Source organism: Silene latifolia, chromosome 3 (genome assembly GCF_048544455.1).
Source record: "Silene latifolia isolate original U9 population chromosome 3, ASM4854445v1, whole genome shotgun sequence".
In the NCBI taxonomy this organism is placed as follows: domain Eukaryota; kingdom Viridiplantae; phylum Streptophyta; class Magnoliopsida; order Caryophyllales; family Caryophyllaceae; genus Silene; species Silene latifolia.
The window spans coordinates 138,771,972-138,788,007 of NC_133528.1; the positions used below are offsets into that span (position 1 = coordinate 138,771,972).

General features: G+C 40.4%; 2 protein-coding genes across 2 annotated transcripts; both read right to left on the reverse strand.

The window, feature by feature from the left end:
* Window positions 1–3,934: 3,934 nt before the first annotated feature.
* On the reverse strand, window positions 3,935–4,618 carry LOC141649784 (uncharacterized). The gene has a single exon (XM_074458463.1). It carries the CDS (start codon window positions 4,616–4,618, stop codon window positions 3,935–3,937), a length of 684 nt encoding a protein of 227 aa, XP_074314564.1.
* A 2,211-nt stretch (window positions 4,619–6,829) lies between these two features.
* On the reverse strand, window positions 6,830–7,924 carry LOC141649785 (uncharacterized). The gene is made up of 2 exons (XM_074458465.1): window positions 7,699–7,924; window positions 6,830–7,611 (listed from the first exon to the last, which is right to left on the reverse strand). Exons 1-2 carry the CDS (start codon window positions 7,922–7,924, stop codon window positions 6,830–6,832), a joined length of 1,008 nt encoding a protein of 335 aa, XP_074314566.1.
* Between the last annotated feature and the right edge of the window lie 8,112 nt (window positions 7,925–16,036).

Here is a 16,036-nt window from a genome sequence, read left to right on the forward strand (position 1 = left end):
TCAAGTTGTGGAACCGCTTGGACACGATTATTGAGAGAGCTTTGCATGCATCGCATTATGAACAATGCTCAAACAATAGGCTTTGAGCTTAACATACAATATCAATTATGACTAAGACTTGAAACTTAAATGAGTAATTCACAAACATTCATTAGGCAAGTATAGTATCTGTGGACAACCTACAGATGCTTAATTGCATAATCGAATATACTCTTCTTAATGAGTGTTTAACTTTAATGTCAGGTTACCTGTGGGTAAAACCTTAATACAAGTTAATTTACCCCTTTAGATGCTTAGTCGGATATTCACTACATAATTTGAGTCCACTGTGGTGAACCTCAACCTAATGTGAATGTCCAATATGATTTCTTTATGAGACTTGATCGCGTACGAGATGAAATCACTGTGGTGAATTTTAACTCGTCATAATGCGAATGTCTCTTTCATTCGATACCAAAACTATATATATATATATAATTAGTATGTATGCTTACAACAATAATGTGACAATTTATATAAACTTAACTGACATAATAATATTAATATCATACGAGCATACATAATCAATCATAAGGCATCGTAAACTATAATACGAGAAGGAAACTATTCATGCGGAAGATCTTCGATCGAGTGAAACATTAGCTCGATCGAGAACTATTATCGATAAAACACCTCGATCGAGTGACCTTAATACTCGATCGTGATGTGCACTCTTGATGTCTCTCGATCGAGTGACACATTAATTCGATCGAGTGACGCACTAATTCGATCGATAAAAAATTCCCTTGATCGAGTACTCCTCAAAACCCAGGCGACAGACGAAACGCAATCAACAATCAAAAACATCATACGAATCGAAATAATTCGATTAGGGCAGCGGAAACAATCATAATCAAAGGATATATAATCAACCATGAATGAAAATAATAACATCATAATTAAAACATTAATTTCATTCAAATTAAAAGACATAATTAAAACATTAATCAGAACTATAACTGCAATCATAATCCTGCTCTGATACCACATGTAAACAATAATTATAGGATCTTAATTGCAGCGATAATTACTGATAGATACATACATGGAGTAGTCATTAGATCTGATGAGGAGGTTTCTTAAGAACAATAAGAAGATGAATCTTAATGTTTTGTCTTCTCCTGCCTTCCTTAGTCTCCAATTCTCTTTCTGTGTGTTTTCACTCAATTAATATGAGTTAGGTTAAAAACCACAAACATGTGTGATCTATTTATATAGGTGGCAGGAGGGACTTAAATAGATAAGTGGGCCTAATATGTTAATGGCCTGTAAACATTAACCGTAATCCACTTATTCTATTACTCCCAATAAAAACCCGAAACATTATTTCTAACCGTTTCTAATTAAAGTGACTGACATCAGTAATTAGGTCCACATAATAAAGAATTAATAATTCTTACAAGCAAGAGGTCGAGGTGGAAAGTGATTGTATGGTGGTGGTGCAAGATCTACAGCAAAGAACGATTGGAAGAAGCGGCCATAAAAATTTATTGGTAGATCCTCGGGCTCATAATAAAAAGGTAGCGCACAAGTTATCACATTTCGGTCCTTGGATTGTGGGTCGTAGAAGCTGGGATTTGGGTATTCCGTTGGATGTTGTTTGTATGGCGGAACACGATTATAATTTAAGTAAACGAAGGGAGTTATTTCATAATTTTGTAAGTAATTTATATGTGTTGTGGGAATCTCAGTATTGGTTGATGCAATTTATGATCCACATTGTTTAAAGATGTGAAGTGAGTAATTTGGAATGTTGGAATTTGCTTGTAAATCACTGTTTCAGTTTTATAAGCCACCCGTTTTTTCGAGAGTTAACAACCAAAACTTTTGACCAGCGAAATTAGATAATTCATATTGATGGCATTACATGGCAATATTAGTTTTGTATCAATTTCTACCGAATAATTGTAGTACTTTCAACATGTGATCAGGACTCTCGTGAGCAATCAAAATTAACAAAATTAAAAACTTATATAATATTTTAAAGTATGTTAATAGTGAAATTTATTGCAAATTCTTGTGTATACTATAGACGGGAATCAACCGATAAAAAGAAGTTAGTGATAGGAAAAAAATTAGTCGTAGTTAGGAAACACTTGGTGTTTCAAAGCTCATTAAAATCAAAACTTAGAAGAATCAACCGCGTGTGGAGTTCCAAGGACCGTCTCCATCTAATTTGAAAATATTAAGCTTGCATATAATTCATAATTGATTTTTTTTTATAATATTTGTATACGTGACGAAACTCTAAGGTAACAGTTAATAATATTGACTAGAGTGTGTGAATGTATTTTAGATGACTACCATTCTACCAATGTATCCAAAAAAACTAACGGTTGCATGTTAGCTGACAATTTTATGCACGGGTGATGTCAAACACATTGCATACTGCGTATTAAATGAGATATTAAGCTACCGCCACGACAAAACATATGTGAGGAGTCTATTGATCGAATATGAAAGAGGGGGGTGAATTGAGTATTAAAAACGATGCCCACTTTTTCGAAATATATGATGTAAAATTAATTATTTGATTTTATTGATTAAAATCAACTAATTAATTTACTAATAAGCGCGAAATCGAAATAACAAAAATAAAAAAAGAAAGAAAGAAAGAGAGACACACAGGATTTTTGAAGTGGTTCAGTTTCACAAGTTGAAACCTACGTTCACTATTCTCGATTAATAATTTTTAGTATCTTTCTACGGATTACAAAAATTATCAATCCACTCGTATAATCAACTATATGATTATAACTCAGATTGAGTATCGCTAAATACTCTAGATTGCTCTTACGTTAATAAGAAAAGCACAATGATAAATACTAATCTCACGTTATGCGAGTGAGTATAATATCTTTGTATACTTAGTATCCTATAACGATTTCTCTTTGAGTGATCGACAAATATGATGCGTAACTTTTGTATAAGCAATTTGTAAAATACTCCCTCCTATCCACTCTTTTCTTCCCTATTTCCTAAAACGGATTATTAAGGTTTTCTTCCCCTTTCTTTTTTGAGAAAGTTTTTATTAATATTATACTCTTACCTCTTTCCACTCATCAAACCCCACTATATACTTTATTAATATTTAATTCTAATTATTCCTACCTCTCTCCAATAACCAAACCCCACCCATCTCCTTTATTAATATTTAATCATAATTATTCATACCTCTCTCCAATTACCAAACCCCACTCATATCTTTATCAATATTATACTCCCCACCCTTAATCTCCGTGCCCACTTCAAAGGGGAAAAAAAGGATGGATGGGAGGGAGTAAGAATTAAAGCTCAAATAATTTTTGCTTAAATATATTTTCTCTTAAAAGTGTAGATGTGTGTCACTTTTTTAATGTTGAAGTAAGAGAGGTATTTATAGTTGTAGGGAATTAGGGTTTTAGAATATTCTGGAATGTGTGAAACCCTAAATGACTTGACGAACAAGTAGGAGGCTAGGGTTTGGGAGTGGCTCGGCTGGCCCCTAGGGCTTCCTTCGGTCCATTTCGGCCTCCATAGCCCACAACAAATCGAGATAGAATTTTAGTTGAAACCCTAGGTTGCATGACGACATAAATATCGTGTTACAAACCAATAGTACATCCAACTTAAATTCTAATTAAATAATTCTAATTATATAAATACTCTCTTATTCTTATAAAACATTAAAAATATATATTCCAAACATTAACGCATCATTTTTGTCTAATAGTGAAGTTATGGCTATGAGATCATAACTTCACTAACCTTTAAATCAAACAAAGTAAAACCATTACCGGATGACGATCTATACTATCTAATCTTCAGTAAATGAATCGTCTCTTCACAAGTCTCTCATATTGAGTCTCGTGGTTGTTTTTTTTTTTTTTTTTTGAAACCCACAGGGGTACTTTCATTAATTCGAAACAATCAGACGATCAACAATCTCAGGAAGTTTGTCGATCCAAACAACTCTACCATCTCCTACCGGCAACATATGTGCTAACGCGTGAGCTACTACATTGTTTCTTCTACTAATATGAGACCAAACAATTGAAGAAAAAGAGCTAGCAATACATAAAATGTCATCCAAAACCAGCGAAACTAAACTTCGTCCCGTCTTGCGCTGCTTCAAAGCATCAATAACTTGCGAGCAGTCGCTCTCCACCACAACACACTCGTGGCCTGCTTCCCGTGCTTGTTCGAGGCCATCCAAAACCGCTACTGCCTCCGCTACATGTGCTTCCCAAACTTCCCGCCTATTATGATCCATGCCCCATAGTACTTTCCCCAAGCTATCCCGACAAACCACTCCAACCCCTACACCAATCCCTTCCTTCACTCCCGCATCCACATTGAGCTTAACCCAACCCGAGCTTGGAGGTCGCCAATCATCCCCTTGCATTCCCCCATCCTCATTCGGCTCCCCTGCCTCCCTAGCCCGTACAACCAGTTCCCCCTCCACTTCCTCAATCACCCTTTGAACCCTCTTCACCACATCCACCACCACCACACTTCCTCCCTCAAAAATAACCCGGTTTCTCGCCTCCCATATGGCCCAGCATACTACCATCATCAACCCATACTCCCTCTTCCCCATCCCACGCCAACAACCCTCCACCCAAGCTCGAACATCCCCCTCCCCATCCCTCTCCTCCTCCAACAGCCCAATTTCCTCCCATACCCACCTCGCCACCCAACAATCTCGGAAAAGACTCGACTCGACTCAACTTGACTCTGACACAACGGACACAAGAGATCATTTTGACCGACACGAAAAGATAAATTTACCTTGGTTGCTAAAGCATCGTTGCACAATTGCTAGAAGAAAAGCTTGATCCGAGGCCACACCTGAACTTTCCACAAATTATTCCATAGCCATTTGCTCCGTTCCCAATTCGACGTCTCCACCATATTAGGATCCTCCCCCACAAGAAGCTTGTAAGCTGACCTCACCGTTTATTCCCCATTACGTTCAAAAGCCCAGTACCACGAATCAACCCGTCTCTCCCTACCCAAACGAATGTTTAGAACCCGCTCCCTCTCGAAAGGTAAAAAGCATTCGGCTATGCGCACCACATCTCATTCACGCCCGTCATCCTTCATCAAGTCTGCCACCACCAAATTTTCCCACCCTTTCTTGCACGGTGATAGAACCCGTCCTGACTGAGTCCCCACCAGCCAAGCATCACGCCATACCAGTCTGCCACCACCAAATTTTCCCACCCTTTTCCTCAACCCACGCATCACCACAGTCCGAGCTTCCACAATCCCATGCCACGTGTAGCTCGGGTTATAACCCAACCCTGCTGCCAAAAACTCACCCCCACTATAGTACCGACCCCTCATTAGCCTGGTCCATAAACATTCAGGTTCCGTCACAAGGCGCCAGGCTTGCTTTCCCAGCAAAGCTTGGTTCGAAGCATTGAAATCCCGGAACCCCATACCCCCCATACACTTCGGCTGGCACATGCGCTTCCACGACACCCACGAGATCTTCCTCGGCTTTCCTTCCTCATATCCACACCAAAACCGCGACACAAGAACTCTGAACTCGTCACAAAAAGAGGCCGGGAGTTTAAACACACTCATCACATAGGTAGGGAGCGAATTGACAACTGCCTTTATAAGAATCTCCTTACCCGCCCTAGACAATATTTTCCCACGCCACCCTTGCAACCGTTTATTGAGCTTATTGCGCACAATATCAGTTAGATATTTTTTAGATCGACCCACAACTGTAGGTAAACCCAAATATCGCTCTTGCTCCTCGACGACATTCACGCCCAACCTTGCAGCTATACTAATTCTCCGCTCATCCGAGACCCCACGTCTGAAAGAAATTGTTGTTTTATCCAAATTCACCATTTGACCCGAGGCAAACTCATATTTACGGAGAATATTACTCACCTCCAACGCTTCACCTTCGCTAGCTTTGAGAAAAAATATACTATCGTCTGCAAAAAGTAAATGCGATATCACCGGTGCTTGGGGCGAAATTCGAAGGCCATGGAGCACGAAATTTTCAGTCGCTCTCCTCATCAAATTCGATAAGACCTCCGCACATAAAATAAAAAGATAAGGAGATAATGGGTCACCTTGTCGCAAACCACGCTCCGGTTGGAAAATCTCCTTTACATTCCCATTAATGAGCACAGCTGAAGAGACCGTGGTTACACACATGAGTACCCTATCCACCCACCTGGCATCGAAACCCATAACGCACAAGAGCTACTTCAGAAAATCCCACTCCACCCGATCATAAGCCTTCGCCATATCTAGCTTGACCGCCATATGCCCTTCTTTATGTCTCGAGTTCTTCATATAATGAAACAATTCAAAAGCGATAAGGACATTATCCGTGATTAGCCTTCCCGGTGTAAAAGCGCTCTGGTTCTCCGACACAATTTTATTGAGAAATAACTTCAGTCGATTAGTAAGGATCTTCAATATCAACTTGTACACCACATTACATAAGCTAATTGGTCGAAAATCACGAATCTTACGCCTTCTTCTTCGGGATAAGAACAATATGAGTATGGTTTACCCCATCTGGCATCGGAGCCCCATTTAAGACCCGCAGAACTGTACCCGTCACCAACGGTCCAACAATGTGCCAATATGTTTGGTAAAAAAGACAATTCATACCATCCGGTCCAGGAGCCTTTAATGGGGGCATCTGATTGAGCGCATCCACAACCTCATCTTCCGAGTACTCACGGCCCAGCTCCCCATTCATCTCCGCCGTTACCCGCCCCTCCATACCCGTGAACACATCCCCAAAATCCCTAGCAGGAGTCGCTGTAAACAGCTATGTGAAATAGGACGTCGCAACTCGAGAAACAGCCTCATCCCCACACCTCACAACACCCCCATCATCCACCAGCTTGCTTATATGATTTTTTGCCTTTCTCTGTCCAGCTTGCTTATGGAAAACGCTTGTGTTTCTATCCCCATCTTTGAGCCAAAGAGCCCTTGAACGTTGCCGCCAGAACTGTTCCTCCTGCCTACACAAATCCGCCACTTCCCTCACCAATTTCCTCCTACGCCGTACCTCCTCAGCTGTTCGACCCCCCTCATTCAAGCGTGTTATTTGGCTTCTTTTCGTTGCAATCATCTTCACAATTTTACCTATGCTCACCCGTTTCCAAGCTTGCAATTCCCTCGCACTCTCCTGTAACGCTTCCACGAGGTCATCTCCCCCCCTCTCAAACCCACGTAGGATAGCCTCCTCACACCCCTCAGCCCCCACCCAAATCTGCTCAAAACGAAATCTTCTCGCGGTTTGCGCCACATTCTCCCGCCGGTCTAACACCAATTTGAGTGGTGAATGATCCGACCACTCACGCCCCAAATGACAAAGCCTAGCATAGGGAAAATGCTCCATCCACTCATTAGTACCCGTAGCTCGGTCTATTCTGCTTTGACGGTTATCCTCTCCCACTTGCCCATTGTCCCAAGTAAACGCATACCCCTCAAAAGAAACATCAATCAGACCACACGCATCTACCGCCTCTCGAAACTGGTTCATTTGCCATTGAGCTCGTTGACCCCCTTTCATCTCATTAGCAAATAGTATCTCGTTATAATCACCTATGCACATCCATGGCAACACCGATTGCTACCCTAGAACCCGCAACAGCTTCCAGGAAAGGTGTCTATACACTACCATAGGCCAACCATAAAAGCCCGTCACACGCCAATCCCCACTAGCCTCCCTAACAATGAAATCCATATGATGAACTGACGCCGAAAGGAACTCACATTTGATATCCTTATGCCACCAGAACGCTAACCCGCCAGCCCTCCCCACACTATCCACGTGCATACCATAATACATCTCAAATTTCGCGAGAACTGTCTGCATCTCACGACCACTGAGTTTCGTCTCGCAAAGAAACACCATGGTCGGGGCCTCCCGTCGTAACAAATGACAGAGCGCACCTACTGCATCGGGGTGGCCCAATCTCCGGAAGTTAAGACTTAGGATACTCATTGGGCCCGGCGGGGTTGAGCACCCTCAACCTCCGCCTCAGGTATAGTGACGCCCCCGTCTTTGGTAAACTTAGTTCTCTTGCTTCCCAATGACCCCACTCCTTCTTCCTCCCTACCCCTTTTTCCTCCTGTCGAAATTTGACCCCCCTCCACAGTACCCCCTCTTTCCTCCCCCACTTTCCTCACCCACTTCCTCCTTTTCTCACTGCCACCCCCTCCCTTCTCCACCCCCTGCTGGTTCCCCTCCACCTCACCTTGTGTTTTTCGCGCCTGGCATCCAGGCCCCCTGTCTACAAGCTGCTCATCCCTCCTCCCCATATTATCCACTGCCATCTCCGCCCTCCCACTGCTACCCTTTCCCTACACCAGTCCCTCCTCTATCGAAATAGGCTCCCCCCTCCTTCCCGCATATGCCTCTCCTCCACCCGAGGAAAAGCTCTTCCCCTCCCCGTACTGTCTTCCCCTAACACTTCATTCACCACCACCTCCTCCCTTCTTTTCTTTGCTTTAAAACTCACGGCAATGCTCTGCAATTTATCAATTATCTTAGCAATATCTCCTTCTTCCTCATTTCTTCGCATGTCCTCGAAAACTGGGTGCAAAGCCCTCGCAGCTTTCCCATTTCCCTCTTTAACAGTCTTCGTAATTTTCCACGGAGAAGCTCGCAACCAATCCCCGAATTGTAAATCGTCTTCATCAAACGGTCCATCTTCACAGTCCTTTTCCCCATGCCCAAGTATCCCACAACCATAGCAGAAAGTCGGCAATTTTTCATATTTTACATCAAACTCGACCTCCTTCCCATTTGGCATCAGAATATTAATCGACTTTTTTAACGGAACCCTAACATCATGCAAAACACGGACCCTAATAGCTCTATCCATCTCCGGGTTTGGCCCTAATTCCATACTAATATACGTCCCCAACATAGCCCTTATCTTCCTCACATTGCCTTCATTGCGTCGCCCTGATATGGGTAAATCATAAATGCGTGCCCATAAAGGTAACTGAAAGAGAGGGACATCAGTTACCTTCCCGTAGTAGTAGGTTCGTTGAAGCACCAAACGAACTTATCAAAGTGCCATGGTTGATTTTCCAAAACCCTTTCCTTATCGCGAAGCGTCCCAAATCGAAACACGAAAAGTTTCTCCTTCGCGTCAATAACGTTCCCTATGATAGGCTTCATCGGATTCCACAACTTTGTCATTGTCTCGATAGCCGCTTTGACATTAATAGATTTCTGCGCCCAAATCCGCCCTACCAACATCAATTGACCCCTTTCTTCCTCTTCCTCAGTGCCTTCATCCCAAAGAAACGAGTCAGCCGTCCTTCGATCATCACTAATCAGAATACTTTTGCCCTTATCCCTAGATGTAGCCATCGGATCAAACAAATCTTCAGACCTGCACAAAACGACACAACACAACCAAACGCAAGACAAAAAAGACACGACGCAGCCACACTCTCGTAAGAAAAACGCGAGATGAGCCTCAAAACTGGAGGAGAAAACCAAGACCTAACCCTAGACCTAGACAAAACCCTAGGAGAGAAACCCTAGATGACTCCGATTGAGTACAATTTTTTTGGTATCAGGAATCATAGACGGGAATCAACCGATAAAAAGAAGTTAGTGATAGGAAAAAAATTAGTCGTAGTTAGGAAACACTTGGTATTTCAAAGCTCATTAAACTCAAAACTTAGAAGAATCAACCGCGTGCGGAGTTCCAAAGAACGTCTCCATCTAATTTGAAAATATTAAGCTTGCATATAATTCATAATTGATTTTTTTATAATATTTGTATACGTGACGAAACTCTAAGGTAACAGTTAATAATATTGACTAGAGTGTGTGAATGTATTTTAGATGACTACCATTCTACCAATGTATCCAAACAAACTCACGGTTGCATGTTAGATGACAATTTTATGCACGGGTGATGTCAAACACATTGCATACTGCGTATTAAATGAGATATTAAGCTACCGCCACGACAAAACATATGTGAGGAGTCTATTGATCGAATATGAAAGAAGGGGGTGAATTGAGTATTAAAAGCGATGCCCACTTTTTCGAAATATATGATGTAAAATTAATTATTTGATTTTATTGATTAAAATCAACTAATTAATTTACTAATAAGCGCGAAATCGAAATAACAAAAATAGAAAAAGAAAGAAAGAAAGAGAGACACACAGGATTTTTGAAGTGGTTCAGTTTCACAAGTTGAAACCTACGTCCACTATTCTCGATTAATAATTTTTAGTATCTTTCTACGGATTACAAAAATTATCAATCCACTCGTATAATCAACTATATGATTATAACTCAGATTGAGTATCGCTAAATACTCTAGATTGCTCTTACGTTAATAAGAAAAGCACAATGATAAATACTAATCTCACGTTATGCGAGTGAGTATAATATCTTTGTATACTTAGTATCCTATAACGATTTCTCTTTGAGTGATCGACAAATATGATGCGCAACTTTTGTATAAGCAATTTGTAAAATACTCCCTCCTATCCACTCTTTTCTTCCCTATTTCCTAAAACGGATTATTAAGGTTTTCTTCCCCTTTCTTTTTTGAGAAAGTTTTTATTAATATTATACTCTTACCTCTTTCCACTCATCAAACCCCACTATATACTTTATTAATATTTACTTCTAATTATTTCTACCTCTCTCCAATAACCAAACCCCACCCATCTCCTTTATTAATATTTAATCATAATTATTCATACCTCTCTCCAATTACCAAACCCCACTCATATCTTTATCAATATTATACTCCCCACCCTTAATCTCCGTGCCCACTTCAAAGGGGAAAAAAAGGATGGATGGGAGGGAGTAAGAATTAAAGCTCAAATAATTTTTGCTTAAATATATTTTCTCTTAAAAGTGTAGATGTGTGTCACTTTTTTAATGTTGAATGAAGAGAGGTATTTATAGTTGTAGGGAATTAGGGTTTTAGAATATTCTGGAATGTGTGAAACCCTAAATGACTTGACGAACAAGTAGGAGGCTAGGGTTTGGGAGTGGCTCGGCCGACCCCTAGGGCTTCCTTCGGTCCATTTCGGCCTCCATCGCCCACAACAAATCGAGATAGAATTTTAGTTGAAACCCTAGGCTGCATGACGACATAAATATCGTGTTACAAACCAATAGTACATCCAACTTAAATTCTAATTAAATAATTCTAATTATATAAATACTCTCTTATTCTTATAAAACATTAAAAATATATATTCCAAAAATTAACGCATCATTTTTGTCTAATAGTGAAGTTATGGCTATGAGATCATAACTTCACTAACCTTTAAATCAAACAAAGTAAAACCATTACCGGATGACGATCTATACTATCTAATCTTCAGTAAACGAATCATCTCTTCACAAGTCTCTCATATTGAGTCTCGTGGTTGTTATTTGATCTTGATCTTAAACATTACGATCAAATGTCTTTGAAGTTGTACCTCCTTGGTCCAAACTTCAAGCTTGCGTCATTGTAATTGTTCCTTTCTATATTAAGACTTGAGCACACAATTACACGCATATGTTGATAATATTAAGTCCACATACAAATCATTACTGTCATTATCAAAACAACTAATTAGGACTAAAAGTCCAACAATATGATTAATGTCCAAAGATTTGTTGTTATGGTCATGCGGGGAGTTATTAAACGCCTTATTAAAACGTTCTGTTGAAATCGGATATTAGTCAGTATTCTAGATCAACCTCAACCTGCGTCTAGTATTATCAAAAGCATAAAACATATAACAGTTAGTTAGAAATTATCAAAAGCATAAAGCATAGATGATAGATCAAAGCTCCACTCCTTTTTTGCTATCCCCTTCCTCTTCGATGTTGCCGCTTCATCCTTCTCCCCCTTCTATTCCTACTCTTCTTAGTCATTTTTTGGCCATCTTCCTCTGTGATTTGAGTCCTGACATTTGTCTTAACAGCTTCGTTATGAAAGATATTGAGTTTTTCATTTTTAATACTGTGGACAATGGGCCACGGGGGCGCTTGGTGAACAAGCGTTTGCATTTTTGTATGGAGTCGCCACCAATTTTTATGGGAAATTGGAACCGTTCGAATACCTTGTGTCATGTCAAGACACAAAGTAGTGACATGAACACTAAGCAATCGTTACCCTTAGCATTCTATGTCTAGAATGACTCTCGTGGATGCCAATGAACACGGGTGTTCACAGATATCTGGAGTAAGGGGTGAGGGTACGTATTAGGAAGCTCTTTTGATCGAACACCTAATCCCGCCCGCCTCGATAGCGGCCTCTACTAATGATTAGGGAAGTTATTCGTACTTGATATATCGTCGATTATATGCATGCAATGCAACATCCAAGTTTTAATCCTAGCATGTGAGAATTAATACTAAGTCGGTGAACAATTAATTAGCAAACAATTAATGTAGAGGTATTGGTAGTCGACCATCTTCAATCATGTCTTGAAGCACGTTTTTCAACTTGTAGCATTTTTCTGTGTCGTGCCCCTTACCCCTATGGTATTCACAGTACGAATTCTCGTCCCAGAACTTGGACTTCCTTTCGGGTTCGGGAGTAGGTCCAATGGGTTGGAGTTTACCTTGCTTTATTAACCTTTTTAGAGTGTTGGAGTAAGTGTCTCCAAGGTTTGTGAATTTCCTTGGTGGGGTAGTTTTCTTGGATGGCTCGAGAAGGTTAACTTCATCGGTCTTGCTAGTAGAGCCGTATGAACGACTTGTAGACCCTTGATATCCTCGACCTACCGTTTTGGACAAGAGTCCCTTACGGATGTCATCTTCAATCCTTGTCCCTAGTACGGTCAAGTCCTTGAAAGTTTTGATGTTTTGGTATCTCAAATGATTGGCATAGATGGGTTTGAGATTATCCACAAACTTCTCCACAAGAGTAGCCTCATCCGGGCGCTCAACTAGTTGAGTGCTAGTCTTCCTCCACCTACTTAGGAAGTCGGTGAATCCTTCTTTGTCGTTTTGGGTAAGAACCTCTAAAGTACGCATGTTGACTTGGATCTCGGCATTATCCGCATATTGTTTAGAGAACTCGATTGCGGCATCTTCCCAAGTAGCGACCTTCTTGTGATCTAAAGAGTAGAACCATTGTCTCGGGATGGTATCAAGAGATGAAGGAAAGATCCTTAAGAACATCTCGGGTTTGATGCCTTTGATAGACATGTAATCCTTGAAGGCACAGATGTGGTTCAAAGGATTCTCGTGTCCCTTGAATTTAGGGATATCCGTCATACTAAAGTTAGTTGGCAATTTTGAATTGACGGCCTCATACTTGCGATTGTTCTCCCTATAAATGTCATCCCCCTTAAGGTACATCAATTGCTCCTCTAAGTATTGGAGTCTTTTCTCAGCTAAAGTCATCCCCATGAGAGGATTTTCATCCTTGGATTCGTTGTCAGAGTCACGTAGTACTTCACTTTCATGAGGAGGCAACCTTCCCTCTACGGCATAGATACGGCCCTCGATGAGCTCAAGGCGGTCATAGGTTTGTTCTTGAGTAGCTTGCATTTGGGCTAGTGCGGCTAGGATTCGATCATTACCATCTTGAAGTTGGTGGAGATTTGTTTCATCACTTGATCCGGGCATCTTGGAAACTGGATAAGAGATCGGCGGCGAATCAAAACACGATCGACCATTCTAACACACTTGCTAAAAGAAGAAATGTTTTGACTCGTGAAGTGGGTGTGTGCCACTTATGTTGAGTGAACTTTGAAGAAAGACAAGGTTTTTTGAAAATGTGTGTCCTAGTCAACTATAGTGTAGTTGTAGGAGTGGACTCGAAGTGAGGTTTTGAAATGGGCTTGTGGCCCGAATTTTGACACGACAAACGGACAGAGTTTTGACTGGATTTTGCGCTAATTAAGAGCCTATTTCGAAATTTTTTGTTTTAAAAATGGGTCTTGATTTTTGAAAAAGTCGTCATGGTTTTGTTTAGAAGTGGTGATCACGTAAGGTATACACATTTATACAAGCATTATAACGGGATGTTGAGTGCATTTAAAAGGGTTTTGGTTTAAAGGGTCGGTTGCCATACCGAACCATCAAACCCAAAGTCTGTGGAGAGGCTCGTACCAAACAAGAGTAAGGCCGATTCCTAGTCCATTTCCTCAAGTAGTGAAGGCCCTTGATACAAACAAGAGTAAGCATCATGGTATGGATGACGTCAATCGCTATCCATCCTTAGGCCCAAATAAGAATTAGGACCGTTTAGACGGGACGATTGGTCGAATGGGTTGGGTTGGGCCTAGGAAGGCCGAATAAAACGGTCTAGGAAGACCGAGTTATGAAAACCGACAATTGTCTTGTACAAACTATTCCCTAACCTTGTTCAAGTTTCACCCTTGGCTACACGTAAGTGTATTATCCCCAGCGGAGTCGCCAAACTGTGGACAATGGGCCACGGGGGCGCTTGGTGAACAAGCGTTTGCATTTTTGTATGGAGTCGCCACCAATTTTTATGGGAAATTGGAACCGTTCGAATACCTCGTGTCATGTCAAGACACAAAGTAGTGACATGAACACTAAGCAATCGTTACCCTTAGCATTCTATGTCTAGAATGACTCTCGTGGATGCCAATGAACACGGGTGTTCACAGATATCTGGAGTAAGGGGTGAGGGTACGTATTAGGAAGCTCTTTTGATCGAACACTTAATCCCGCCCGCCTCGATAGCGGCCTCTACTAATGATTAGGGAAGTTATTCGTACTTGATATATCGTCGATTATATGCATGCAATGCAACATCCAAGTTTTAATCCTAGCATGTGAGAATTAATACTAAGTCGGTGAACAATTAATTAGCAAACAATTAATGTCGAGGTTGGATTTAATGCTCATTTACATATGAAAACATACAAGCAATAAAAGAAATACAATAATTATGAATTACAATAATGAAAATTACAATAATTACAAAGGAATAGGTGATTTATGTCGAAAATACCTTTAAAACGGATAATTTGAGAAAAAGAATAAAAAGAATAAATTAACGAACACAACAGAAGATGATAATACGAATAATAGTTGATTATAACGTAGACTAAATAACTAAGGTCAAGCGTAAACGGAGTTCGGGGACGAGAACTCGGCCGAAGAACAAAGCAAAGAGAGGCTGCGTCCTTTGGAATAGGCGCAGCAGACGCTGCGTCTGTTCCTTGGCTTAGTTCTGGCTGTGAAGCCGTAATTGCAAGCCGTTAATGTTAATTGGTGAATTTAATGATCGATTGATGATATTTACTCGGATGAAAGTGATTAGCATGTTATTTAACATATGAATGGGTCGTGAAAACAGTAAAACGTGAATAATACGGAATTAAACGAATTAATAAAAGATGGAATAATGATAGAAGTGAAAAATATTAATGAGTCAAACAAATTAATTCAATTAATTAGGTTAGATATGATGGATTAATGACAAATATGCGATAAATACAACGAAAGACGGATGAAAACTATATCAAAGACGAATTCCAGAAACCCAATATTGATGAATTGAATCTCTACAACCCGGGATTGAATTTAATGACGAAAACCCGCAAATATTGGATTATTTGGGATTTAAGTCGGATTTATGATGATTAAAACATATTAATGATGATGATTATAATATACATGTGAATTATATGCTATCATGGAGAATTAACAAACAAACGAAACAAAAGAAAGGATTTTGGGACGAATAACGAGAGGATTTAGCGAAGAAGAAAGGAAGCGAGGCTGCGGCGGCCTCACGAAGAGGCGCAGCAGAAGCTGCGCTCCTTCGAAAGAGGCGCAGCGATTCTTTGCGTCCTTTCTCGACAACTGTTATTATCTCGGAAATCCGTAAAAAGAGGTTTTAAAGCATGGTTTTAGAAATCGGTTTTAATGGTATTTTCGACGTAAACCTTACAATTGATGATGATATAATAATTAAATACAATAAATAAAAGAGAGATTACACCCTCAGACTTACATGTTGACGAAACGAGAAGGACTAAGATATCGATTAGT

Excerpts from the sequence above, each read along its gene's own strand:
- LOC141649784 (XM_074458463.1), bottom strand. The coding sequence starts at position 4,618 with ATGGGGAAGAGGGAGTATGGGTTGATGATGGTAGTATGCTGGGCCATA.
- LOC141649785 (XM_074458465.1), bottom strand. The coding sequence starts at position 7,924 with ATGGTGTTTCTTTGCGAGACGAAACTCAGTGGTCGTGAGATGCAGACA. Across the intron at positions 7,612-7,698 it reads GCGTGTGACGGGCTTTTATG|GTGATTATAACGAGATACTA; the intron begins GTTGGCCTATGG and ends GGATGTGCATAG.